Source organism: Pinus tabuliformis, chromosome 6 (genome assembly GCF_031772625.1).
Source record: "Pinus tabuliformis cultivar Carrire ecotype Pingquan chromosome 6, CPIR1, whole genome shotgun sequence".
Lineage (NCBI taxonomy): Eukaryota > Viridiplantae > Streptophyta > Pinopsida > Pinales > Pinaceae > Pinus > Pinus tabuliformis.
The window spans coordinates 1,971,333,283-1,971,347,234 of NC_142292.1; the positions used below are offsets into that span (position 1 = coordinate 1,971,333,283).

The following is a 13,952-nucleotide window of genomic DNA, read 5'->3' on the forward strand; positions in this document are numbered from 1 at the left end:
TCTATTGGTCTGCCATGACACGAGATGATTGGTTGTAACGCAGCGCAGTGTTTTTGTCTAGGCAGAGATAATAAAAACTCTATTTGTAGATTGTTTTTCTTTATAAACTTAATGTCATACTCGTCTATTTTAATCTATTATTTGGACATATTTGTTATGTTAAAAAAATATTAAATTAAAATAGTTGAATTAACTTAGTTTAAACATAGTTAAATTAAAATATGTGTTTTTGTTAAATATGTTATTATTATTATTAATTTGTGTTATATACTTGATTAAAGTAAAATAGTTGAATTAACTTAGTTTAAACATAGTTAAATTAAACTGTGTTTTTGTTAAATATGTTATTATTATTATTAATTTGTGTTATATACTTATTAAAGTTAGTTACTGCTTTAATATACTATAAACTTTAAAAAAGCTATCCACTAGCTAATGTTCCCTGCCGCTTAGTTTAATTATTGAACTTTGAAAAATATGAATCAACTCTCACATATTAACCAACTACTCTTGCTTAGTTTAAATTTAATTAATATAGTTAAATGTAGTTAAAATTTTGTTACAAGCATGTAATACGTTAATATTTTATTATTTAAATTTATTTTAATATTTTAATTAAAAACTGCTTTAAAACTTAGAAAAGCTATTGAAATTGAGAGGCATGCCAAAAACCTCAATAAGGATGATGGTTGGAAATTAAGTAAAAGCTAGATTCCAGCTCTCTCCTCTTGACCCTTTGTCTCCTCCCTCTCCTTTCCCCTTTCCATTCTTGTTGGATCTCCCTTCTCCTTTCCCCTTTCCATTCTCGCTGGATCTCCCTTATTGCCTTCTAGTTTTCCCCCTTAAATCCTGCCTTAATTTTCTTTAATTTCTTTGTTTGCTGTCGAAGTATATCTCTGATCTAATATTATCTTTTGCCTTCCTCCTTTTTAATGTGATTAGTTTTCCTCCTTCCTATTATAGTATTTTATTTTATATATATTAAAATAATAGATTAAAATTATTATATCATTAATAATAGAAATACCATGGGTTCATCATTAGCCATGCTCCATTTTTATGTGATTAGTTTTCCTTCTTCCATTCTTAGTCTTTTTATTTTATTAAAATTATCCATAGAAATTAATATATATAATTATATTAAAATAATGTATTTAATATTATTATTAATCTCTATAATAATATTATACCATCGGTACATTATTGATAGGATTTAATACTACAGTGCCTCTATAAGATTATAATAATAATTAATAAATTAAATTATTAATAAACTAAATACTATTCCAATGAATATAAGGTAAGGTGACCGAACACATTACACTATTTAAACTAACTAGATGACATTACTATTAATAATTTAACTTATGATTTCTAAATAATATTACTTCATAACAACTAGTTTCTATACTATAAGTCAAACCCTAACAAACTATATTATTATTTATCTCTAGACAATATTACTACAATAGTTAATATTAATTAGCTCCAAAAATTAATATTTAATTCTAATATTCCATTTATAATATGGGAATTTAATATTTATTTATTATAGAACAACTATTTTATAACTAAATTTAATTTTATCATTTTAAAATATCGAAATTAAATATTTATTTATTACATAAGAAGTTACCTCACGGTTATTTTCCAACTACAAACTCTGGGTAGTGATGCATTCTTGCTATTTATTCCTCAGATCTATTGATTTCTCACTCTGTCGTGAGAATGAACCACATTAGCTGGTTTCGACCAAATCCTAGCAATGTTAATCTAAAACAGTGATATCAACATTTAAAATTGTTATATATATATATTTTTGGTTAAACAAAAAATTTATAAAAAATCAATTGACTACTCTATTTATCACCCAAAATAATCTCATTTGACAATGAGATTATCTCAAATATATAATTTTAATTAATAATATTTATTTTAAAAAAATATTAAATCAATAAAACAGTTAAAAATGGAGAAGATTAACATAAAGATTAATAATTTTATAGTAATAAAATGAATTATAAATATATTTTTATTATAATTAATTGATTTGGAATTTATTATATATTTATAAATACAAATATTTATTTAATTTTTTTAAAAAGGAATTTTTTTATAATAAAAAAATTATTCAATTTAATTGATAAATATTTATTAGTTAATAATATTTTTTACTATTAATTTTTTTAAATATAACATATTAACTAGATATTAAAACTTTAATATCTAAAGTATCTTTCATTAGAATATCCTGATTCACGGGATTCGAATCAGCAGAACTGAAACACGATTAGGACGTTGGAGCTGGTGGGATTCGATCATGCGACACGGAATTTGTAATTTGATCAAATATTTCATATGGGTATTTTTCTTCTAGACAGATCCCACATAATTGTTTTATAAGAGGAGAATCTTCATTTTCCTCCATCACTTCCTTCTCAATCCTCCTCACACTACCAGGCGAGTAAACCTGTGGGCAAAACAAGCAGAAACACATCCCCATACTTGTCGTTAGTAACCAAAAAAGATACAGGGGAAAAGAATTGCATTCAGCCATAGCTATAAAGAATGAATAATGCACCTCGGCTGGAGCAGTGGAACAGATTGCATTTGAATTTGACGAAGAACATGCAAATTGGGATAGTATCTGTGCATCTTCAATCAGGAATAGCTGCAGTAAAAATTAACACAAGGGCCCCTTCAGTAGAAGTTGCAGGTCATGGGCATGGTCATGGAGAGATGAGCGACCAAGGCTGCCCTCTGCGGGTCCAGCCATTCAGAGCACTCGTTGTCGTTGCCACTGGAAGTAACTAATATGATTTCACAATTAACGCAATTGCTGATGAACTTTGACCCTACACGGCAGCAGATATTTTCATGGTGCGTCATGTAGCAGGAATCTGTTGATCGTGCACCGCAGAAATCGTAATCTGTTGGTAGTGCACCGAAGATCGTTGGGTATAGAACTTACTGGCAGAGTATCGCCAAAAATGTAGCCACGGTAAACGGTTAACGGCAGGAGTATCGACAGTTTTGGAGAGACCCTGAGAGTATCATAGAAATAATGCAGGAACCTGATCTCAAAGGGAGAGAAAGAAGGACTTCAAAAAAAATGTGTGCCAGATGTAGAAAAAGTGTAGACTGAGAATCCATTAACATCAAATTTGAACTAAAAAGCAAACCAAATTTGAATTAAAAAACTAAAACTTAAAATAATTAGAAGATTCCATTTTACAGACCAATTAAAATTAATATAATTTAAAATTTAGAAAAAAGCCTTATCGCTATTATGATATACAGTGCCCGAGGACGTCGTTGCTTACTTGCATAAATACTTGAATAAATATTTCCATTTCTCCGTGTTTTTCTTCGTCCCTTTCATTCATTCCTTCGGTCTACAAGGAAAGAAATGGGGGAGCTGCAAGCAAAGGCGTTAGGGTTAGGGTACCCCGAATTGCCGGAATATCTGAGAGAAGAGATATTGGCACGTTTACCAGTGGAATCTCTTTGTAGATTTCGCAGCGTATGCCAAGATTGGAATGCCCTCCTTTCATCAACCAAATTCATAACAACTAAATGGGCAGAGGCACCTCACAACAAGAATCCATGGTTATTCCTGCAAAATGTCTACTCCGAAATGCCCAATGGTTGGGTTTACTGCTTCTACACACGCACATGGGAGAAATCCTCTCGACTCTCCCTTTCCTTTCTCAGACAAAATCAAAATTATATTCATTGCCTTGGATCCGCTGCAGGCCTCTTCTTGGTGACTCATTTTCTGGTCTGCAATCCTCTCACGAAAACGTTCTTAAAATTACCCCACAAGTCATCCATAGTGCGGTCGATTAGATGGGCAGGCATCATGGAAGGGGACGCCCACGGTCGCCAGTCATACAAGGTGGTGGTTGTGGGTCGGTCTCGTTTTCAGTATGCCTATGTAGTGGAAATCTATGATTCCACTGACAAGTCATGGAGAATTGCAGGACATCTGCCGGAGGATCTCCAGGTAACGGGGCCGGGGATGTTAATTGGGATGGGGATGGGGATGACTCTGCCTATGGTTTTCTGCGACAGTTCCTTTTACTGCTTAACAGTATTTAATGGGGCTTTGGGCATTTTGGGTTTCAGTTTCAGACATGGAGCTTACGATTTTATACTTCTGCCAGAGATGGCTAATGAAAATAACCCAAGGCCTTACCTCCTTGCTTGCAGGTCGAGGGTTCTTGTTACAGTTGGCATTATCAAAGAAGGGGGTGACCTTTTGCAGGAGATCATTATATGGGAGTTGGAGCAGGGGATTTCCTCCTCTTTGCCATCTTCTTCATCATCATCGTGGAAGGAAATTGCTAGAATGCCACCATCCCTCTGCGGTCGTGTTAACATGATCCACTCCTTTGTGGACTGGCCGTTCAGCCACTGCATAGGAATTGGAGATTATGCCTGCTTTATATTCCTTGGACATATGCGGGAGATGGAGGTGGTTGTTTACAATGTAAGTGAAAACACATGGAGTTGGCTTCCCAGCTGTCCTTTAAATGATGACCAAGGCTATGTGAGAGATACCAGAGCTATGGCCTTTGAACCCAGGCCAGGCATGAAGGTCACTTAAGTGTGGTATGCATGCCATTTCTTTTCATATGCTGCCTTCAGTATTTTAAACTTCATTTCTCTCTTATTTATATGTAAGATTCTCTTTGGAAGTTGCGGTGTCTTGTTCTCTGACTTTAATTGAAAACCTACTTTTTGTTTGATATGCAAGTGAGCATATTTATTTTTAGATGCAGTTGCAGGGCTTGTAATCTCAGTTAATGATTTACCAGATATATTGAAAGTTAAAATAGGTACAGATTTAGTACTCGACCATTTGGTTGTAGGCTGTTGAAAGTGGCTCAGATTAACCTATCATCCGTTGGGGATTCAAATACTTAAAGAATTTTAACTAAACATTGCTAGCTTTGTTATTCCTAAAACCTTGTTATCAGCATGATTGTCTTCATTTACAATGTTTATTTTAATATGTTATGTGTAGCTAGTTAATGCTTCTTTCTACTACCTTGAATGGAACACTTGAAGTTTTGAATTCTACCCTAAATAGCAGAGCCGGTAACCTAAGTGCAGTGTAGTGATTTCATTTAGTCTGTTAAGTATTTTAGGGCATTTAAACGTATACAACTTCATTTACTTCAATAATGATACCAGAGTGTTTTATTTTAATCATTAAAATGAGGTTACTTATTACAAACTCAATGTTCGTATTCCAGAGTTGCAGTAGCGACCACCAATCCTGCTGTGGTGGTTTGGAAATGGCTGTCTGACGTTTTTCCATGATATACTGGCCATCTTTGCAACAATATGATTTCACTTTATCCACAATATTTTTCCAGACTGTATCAAAATTTAGTTCCTTTAGTGAATGTTGGCCTGTGTAGTAGGTGAAACTAAGGTGTTTCTAATAAACCTGCCAGGGTCCAAATCTTTCCAATGATGCATGTGCTCATGCTCATGCTTGTTGTATGCATGCTCTTGTGAAAGCGGTCTGGGCCAGGTGCAAGTCCTAGGCAAATTTGGTGCAATAGAGAACCCCTCCTCCTTGCAGCCTTTCAATGGACGGACTCTGATCTCAATGTTGTAAGTTGGCTACCTACAATGAAATTCTCCTAGATTGGGGAAGGGTGAGCCTGGCACATCAGGATAAAAGGAAATTTTACACGCACAAAAATAATTAGCCCCCTTCTAGTCCTTTAAGGTTTTACTAACACCCAAAACTGGGAAACCAGCAATATTTTTCAAAATAAATTTCTGTACAGTATCACAATACAATATATATCCCGCAGTATCCTTGAACTGCCAAGCCATTTACTCAGATTAGAATACAACCACAGGTCCCCAACTAAAACTACAAAATCACCATGTGCCAAAAACCACCAAAAACGAATGCAAAAACCACCCAATTTTCTATTTGTGGGCGCTGCCAGCCCTCTTGTGACATCCCCACTACACTCAGCACAACAGACAACAGCTAGAGCTAGTCGTGCAAAGAATATAACACGTACCTAACAATGAATTGTCCCAAAATTGTTATGTTCGTCATTTTTGCTTCATTCTTCTATCTCAATTAGTTCTACAGGTGCAATGCTTGTACTTTGTTCTGATTTTCATTCTTCAACTTCATTGTTGTTATAGTTTCTGTGATTATGAATTGTAAATTCAAAAATTTCACTTCACACTAGAGGTTTTCTGCATCTAGTCCTTGTAAACTGTTGGAATTTCTAAGTTTAACCCGTTCGAAATTCTTCCTGTACTATCTGATTTATTTCTTCCTACTTGTTCAATTACTTAACAAGTTATTTACCATGTAAATACTGAAAATAAATACGAGTACAATATCAACACATATAGATCATCAACTGAAAGTAAACACACACACAAGTGACACCGTTGTTTTTGGACTAATGTCCCCGGAAAAACCCAATGCGGGAAAAACCGGTGTTGCTATTCAGAGGGTTTTATTATTATGCAGTTTCAGAATACAACCTAGGCGCCAAAAATGGCTCACCCAACAAAGAATGCCCTTGGCAGTAGTACCTCTCAGTTGGAGATAGATATTCCGGCTAAATCACCGGATGAACGATCCCACAACGACAATGCAACTTCTAATGCTCTGCGTCTTTTGATAGGGACTGCGTCACCCTATTATGCTCTCTAGCTCTTAGTCTGTCCCACGAAATGCTCCCAGCGCTGCCTCTAGACTCTGCGTCAGCTTCTGGAGCCTTTGCCTTAGTCCCTAGACCCTCTACGTCTCACACGTTGGCCCTCTTGGGCTCTGCGCAACTCTTGGCTATCTCTGCGTGGCCTCTAGTTGGCTTTGTGTCCCTCTCCTGGCGCTGCACTAATCCTCCTAGTACTAAATCTGCTTCTCTGCTATGTATTCACTGCCCCTAAGTTGTAACTCAGATCACTCACTCAATTTCCTCAGCAAAGCCTGCCCCAGAAAATCGAGTTATTGATCTCTCTTTGTGTATTCTCCAAGTGACCCTCAAGCCTCCTCTTATACTTTTCTTGTTGACAAATCAACGACTGAGATTAAGTCCCTAATCAACGGCTAAGATTAACTCAGGCTTGATCCATGACTTTTGGACCTTTCTAACACAGTTTTATATTAATTCACATTAATATTTTATTTTCCATTAAAAATATTAATTATTTTAATATATCCCAAACTGTTTAGAATCTGCCCATACCATTTCTGGGTATTGGAGATCTCATGTGCCTTAGTCTCTCCACCAATTTTCATGGCTAGAGTACATCCGATGCTACCCCAAATCAACACTCGCTCTTAGCAAGCACTGTGCTCTAGTAATACTCCTCATTCAGTATCACCTTGATCATCCGACATCAGTCCCTATGCCGATGCTAGGCTTGCTGCCCATCATCTACACTGCTGCATCATGTACTGCTACCCATAGCCCTGCCACTGCCACTATTTCATTCATACGACAACTCCCTCTCATCCTGCTGTCCATAGTACTGCCACTGCTAACTGCTGCATTGCAACTTAGTTATTGAGAAGTAAGTAATTGATCTCCCAACTCTGACATCTCTGTCAGGGTAGGAACACTCCCGATGCTGAAGCTCCCTCTATCACTAATAAGTGCTCCCTCTACTGACCTTTGCGTTGCTGCAACAACTCCCTGCATCTCACACCGTTGCGCACCTCTTTGTGCCATCCTGCACTGATGCAACACTCCCATGCCTCTCGCACTGTTGTAGCCTGCTAGCCTCGCGCTGCCTGGGGACTCCTGCATTGTAGCTCCCTCTGTCGCTTCAGCCGTATCCGTCTCTACTGACATCTGCCAGTACTATTACTCCTCTTCAGGGCTCCCGTAGCAAGGTCTAATCCAAGAGGCTGGGTACCTCGAAGATCCTGCCCCTCATCGCCTATAGTCTGTTTGACTACAACTCAATGTCTCCCCACTTCCGCTCAAGTGGCGTGTGAGCACTCATGGCACAGTTGTCATTTGTCTCCACTTCTTTATCCGTCCTCGCTGGCGCTGCCTTGGTCTCAGAAACCTCTCCCTTACTCTTCTTCCTCGGACACTGGTTCGCATAGTGACCCAGTTCCCCACAATGGAAGCATTTGACCTTAGAGAGGTCCTTCTTCTTTCTCTTCTCCTGCTTTCCCGCAGATTCGAGAGCCACTTCTTCTTCTTCCTCCTCCTTTATTCTGACCCCTTTTACGCTACTCCCCGCCTTGGTCACCCATATGATCTCTTCTTAACGAAGAGCCGCCCATAGTTCCTCCCAATCGGGAAGGCTCATCCTACCTAGTATGCTCTGGACAAATACGTTCCAATCCTCTGAGACTGCGTTCAATGTGGTTCTCAGCATCAGTTCCTGATCTAACATGGCCCCTATGGAAGTTAGCTGATCACGGATCTCCTTTAATCCACTGAGGAAGACATCTATCTGCTCTCCCTTTTGCATCTAGTATGACCACAACTGATTTTCGAGTAACATCTTCCTCTGCATGGAAGTATGCTGGTACAATTTCTTCAGGGCCTCCCACATCTCATTTCCCGTGTCCTTAATGGCAATATGCGACACCACATGATCCTTGACCCCATCAAGGATGATGCACTTTTCCTTGGCCATTGCCTCCTCATACTTCTCATTTTCAGCTGGGTCAACTGGGATTGCTATCGTTTTCAAGGCGAAGTGCTTGATGCGATACCTGTCTAGAATGAAAAAGATTCTGGCCTTCCAGACCAAGAAGTTGGAAGCTCCATCCAGTCTATCTTGATCTCTCAGCCCATTCATTGCCATCTTGCTACTCTTCTTCCGACTCCTCTGAGTCTCTTTACTTCCTTCTGGAAGTCCTCGGTTTGACTCCCCCTGAGTTTTGATTTCCTTTCTAGAACTCCCTCCTCCTTGGTCTTGCCCTGTTAGGTACTATTCTGATCACATCTCCCCACCAGCTTCGCTCTGCAAATTATCCATAGCCCCCTATACCTCAGTAACTTTGAAGAATTGAGCCTCTAGGCTCTGCGCAATCCCGATACTGGCAAAATTTGCACCTCTTGGCCATATCGTCAATCCTTCCTTTTTAGAAAGATGACCGGGCACTACATAGGTTAGGTATGCTCCTCTCTGCCACTGCGCTGATCCTCCTCTTGGCTTGAACTGATGACGCAGGCACTTTGCGTCACCCCTTCCTTGCTGCTTTCTGCTAGGAACAACTTCTGTCACTCGGGACAACTATTTTCTGCTGCTACTGCTCTGCTCGGCTAATGCCTTTAGTTATCTTGTGATCTACAACCACGCTTTGATACCATGTTGGAATTTCTAAGTTTAACCCGTTAGAAATTCTTCTTGTACTATCTGATTTATTTCTTCCTACTTGTTCAATTACTTAACAAGTTATTTACCATGTAAATACTGAAAATAAATATAATTACAGTATCAACACATACATATCATCAACTGAAAGTAAACAAGCACACAAGTGACACCGTTGTTTTTAGATTAATGTCCCCGGAAAAACCCAATGTGGGAAAAACCGATGCTGCTATTCAGAGGGTTTTATTATTATGCAGTTTCAGAATACAACCTAGGTGTCAGAAATGGCTCACCCAACAAAGAATGCCCTCGGCAGGAGTACGTCTCAGTCGGAGACAGATATTTTGGCTAAATCACCGGATGAACTATCCCACAAGAACAATGCAACTTCTGTTGCTCTACATCACTCTGATAGGGATTGCGTCACCCTATCCGGCTCTCCAGCTCTTAGTCTGTCCCACGAAATGCTCCCAGCGCTGCCTCTAGACCCTGCATCAGCCTCTCTGGGCTTTGCGTCAGCTTTTGGAGCCTCTGCGTCAGCCCTTGGACCCTCTGCATCTCACATGCTAGCCCTTTCGGGCTCTGCGTGGCCTCTAGCTAGCTCTGAATCCCTCTCCCGGCGCTGTGTTGATCCTCCTGGTACTAACTCTGCCTCTCTGCTATGTATTCACTGCCCCTCAGTTGCAACTTAGATCACTCACTCAATTTCCTCAGCAAATCCTGCCCTAGAAAATTGAGTTCTTGATCTCTCTTGGTGAATTCTCCAAGTGACCCTCAAGCCTCCTCTTATACTTTTCTCGTTGACATATCAACAAACGAGATTAAGTCCCTAATCAACGGCTAAGATTAACTCTGGCTTGATCCATAACTTTTGGACCATTCTAACACAATTTTATATTAATTCACATTAATATTTTATTTTCCCTAAGTTTAGACTTAGGGACTCCATTAAAAATATCAATTATTTTAATATCTCCCAAACTGTTTAGAATCTGCCCAAACCATTTCTGGGTATTGGAGATCTCATGTGCCTTAGCCTCTCCACCAATTTTCGTGGCTAGAGCACATCCGATGCTACCCCAAATCAACATAAACTTCAGCCTTATTGTTGATCACAAATGTTGATTTACAGCTGCAGGTGACAAACGATATTTCAGCTCACTTCAACCAAATATACTAGGTGGCCGAAGAGAAAAGATATCAAACATATGATAACAAGTTTTAGTCCTTAGGGCACATTTTCCAAATATAAACTAGATCTAAAATCACTTTAATCATTGTAAATTTAGAGTAGTAAATCTGCCCTACTATCTTCAAGATATTCGTCCAATTACTTAACAAATTCAACCTTTAAATACATCAAATTGTCATGAATATTAGGTGCTGAAAATTGCCAAATCAAGTTGAAAGAGAAATCATAATTACACAATTTTGGACAGCTAGAAGCTTCATATATATAAATAAAATAAATCAAGTACATGTACATTTATTATAAGTTGGTACAATTTTCAAGCTCTCTAAAATCCTGGCCAGGAAAACTATGAAAACCTTGGTTCACCATCAATGATCCACAACAAGCAAGCGTCAACATTGATACTTCCTCGACTCCAACATCAAGCTTGCATCTCACGAGTTCTCCACATCAGCAATGTTGTCTTCCATAGGGTTTACAAACCCTAGCCATGTTGCATTACACAAATACATGGGAAGACAACTCTAGCATTGGCCTCCAAATTTACATGTCCATCATAGGAGTTGAATGTCTATCCTAGGGTTTGAGTCCTTAAGCCTTAGGTCTTTAACTCTTGCATCAACACAAGCACCAAGATCTCCATGTAACATCAAATATTCAATGGGTGAGTCCTCTTCCAAGCAAGGCGTCACATGAAGCTCAAGATTTATCGAGCTTATCTCTCCATGATTTTTCCTTAGCCTTACATCCCAAAGAACAAGGCTCCAAAACCAAGCAAGGGATTTGTTCCACTCTCCATGTTTTCAACTAGGGTAAAGATCCTAGTGCTAAAACAAGAGCCACTAGAACCATTATCAACTCCAACATAATGTTCTTCTCTACAATTTATATGCATAGCTCAAACCCTAGTTATCACAAGAGCAATTTGAAGTCGGAAAACTTTGAAAAAATGTTGATTCAGAAGGTGCCAAGTATGTTAGTTCAAGGCATACCAAAAGAAAACCATGGGATTGCATAACACATTGAGCTACATCAAGAAGAAGCTTCGAATCAATACAATTTAGACACCCATGATACTCGTGAGGTTTGCATGACAATAACAATAACATTTGGCACCGTTCTGCTAAGGTGGAGTTAAACAAGTTTGATAGGTCTAACCTGTTAAGATGGGTCACTTAGATGGAACATTACTTCGCCCTCTATGGTATTATTGATGACATGATGAAACTCGAGGTGGGGGCCAATCGCACAAAAGTAATCTCTCCATGGACATTCAAGATGTCTCTCTTTCTCCTTACCTTCTCCTAGGGTTTCCTCATGAACCCTAATGTCACCAAGACAAGTATGAAGAAGAGTAAAATGATGATATGTGTACAAGAACTCTCTCCTCTCTTATATATACAAGTAGATAAGGGAGGCTAAAAATAAATTAAGGACTTGTGTCCATACAAGTACCCAACAAGGCAATCCCACATGGAGCGCTCTACAGTGCAAGAATATGCATGTGTTAGACAGAGTCATCAGGGTCGGTGAACTTGAAGCTTCAAGCTAATGTGAACTTCAAGCTAATCCAAATATATTTGTTGTTTTTCACAGAACCTAAGGAAAATTGAATATGGAACTTAAAAATGAAGGAATTGGGTGAATAAATTTGCGGGAGTTTGTCTAAATTTGGCCAAATCAGTTCAAATTTAACTAATTTTTATTTCATAAATTAAAAAGGCAAAATACTTAATTCTTTGCCACTTGGAAATTGATTTTCATTTCTCGTAGCTTGTTGTTCTCTCCAAGCTCCAACGTTGATCACCATTAGATGCTTTGTGAATGAATTACTCCATGATTTACACTCTCATACTAATGCACGATTTACAACATTATAGACCCATATAGTGACTTAATATTTTCACTTAATGTACATCAAAGACATGCACTTAAAGGAGCACTAAGCACATAATCGTGATGATTAAGAGTCTCGACTCTTTTCTCGAAAACAATGATAGTCTTGACTCTTTGCTCAACAATCTTCGCTTGACTATACTTCAAAGTTCACTCATCATCTTTATATGATATATTCATATATCTTTAAAAATCATATGTATTTTATGTTTATCCAGCTAGATAACACTTCAAAGTTCAATCAACATCTATATATGGTATATCTTTATTTTATATCTTTAATTCTTATATTTATTTCATATTTATCATAGGTGTTACCGATCCAATTAGTAGCGTTGCTAAGGTCCTGACAACCTGTTGGATGGGAGCAGACAAGGCACAGACTCATTGTTACATTAGCCCAAGCTCTTGCTATTTAAGCCCAACACCCCTAAATGGCCAAGGGAGGAGTCCCTAATATAATCCCAACTCCAAAATAAGATTATTACCTTATATGGAGTCACCTTGAGTGGAGGCGTTCACTTCCAAGAGTTGTCTAGCTACAAAATATGTGTAACAGCAGAAAACTAAACAACAAAATTAGTAGCACCAAATCACTAAAAATCTATTTCATAATTGATAGATTATGGTCTACAAGGAAAAATCTAACCAAATATTTAATTATTTTGTGAGTTGAGTTGTTGATTAAAGAGTTATGAGTCGAAGCAACTTGTTGCCCTATGTAGTAAACTATAAAATATGCAAAAAATGCCAAGACAATAATCTAATTTGACTATAACAACCACCCTACAAGTGTCGTAGCACTTTATGATGATTAGTCTAGGGGTGGAAATGTATGAGGGTTAATTTTGAGGCCTTTGGGGCCTCTCCTCAACCAAAATTTGAATGAAAAGTGAATTTCTAGCAAGCTAGAAATCACTTTTCAAAATTCTGGGCAAAAACCCTTTTGGTTAATTCACTTAGAAATTTCCAGAATTAATTATAAGCTTTAAGAGTGATTGGAAATGACTTGAAAATTACTCTAAATACAAAAAATGTTGATTTTAGGCACTATATAGGAAAGGAGAAATTTTTGGGATGGATATGCTTACTTGAAGGACTGAAAACCCCTTTAACATATGCAGACCCAGTCTGGTATGGCAAGATGATCTTCAAATTTGTAGTGCCAAACAATTGGATACAAATGTAATATTGTCTTGAAATAAAATGTGTACCTATCCTTGGTTAGGTTTTCTAGTATATTCTAAATTTTCCAAGAAAATTGTTTGCTAGAATGATGAAGATGAAAAATTAGCAAGCTAAATAACCTAAATTGGTTATGGAAAAATAAAGTTTTTGATTTTTTAAATACAAAAATGGTTGTTGGATAATGCCCGTGCCATTTTCTTTACCTTTCCTTTGTCAGAATGCGAAGTTGACACCATCCTAAGTCGATATAACAGTTGAACTCAAGGGAGTGGGTTTGGTCTTGGAAAAATATCACCCCCATTATTGACTTACGCTCTTGGTGACTTTCGAACTTGCTTAT

The 13,952-nt window shown here is 37.7% G+C and overlaps 1 protein-coding gene across 1 annotated transcript in view; it reads left to right on the forward strand.

The window, feature by feature from the left end:
- The first annotated feature begins 3,383 nt into the window (after positions 1-3,383).
- The window catches only part of LOC149267101 (F-box only protein 6-like), a 35,097-nt gene continuing 24,528 nt past the window's right edge, over positions 3,384-13,952 (forward strand). The window contains exon 1 of the mRNA XM_089398076.1: positions 3,384-4,614. Within this exon, the coding sequence (XP_089254202.1) occupies positions 3,410-4,609 (1,200 nt within the window). The 5' untranslated portion in view covers positions 3,384-3,409 and the 3' untranslated portion in view covers positions 4,610-4,614. The remainder of the gene's footprint in view (positions 4,615-13,952) is intronic.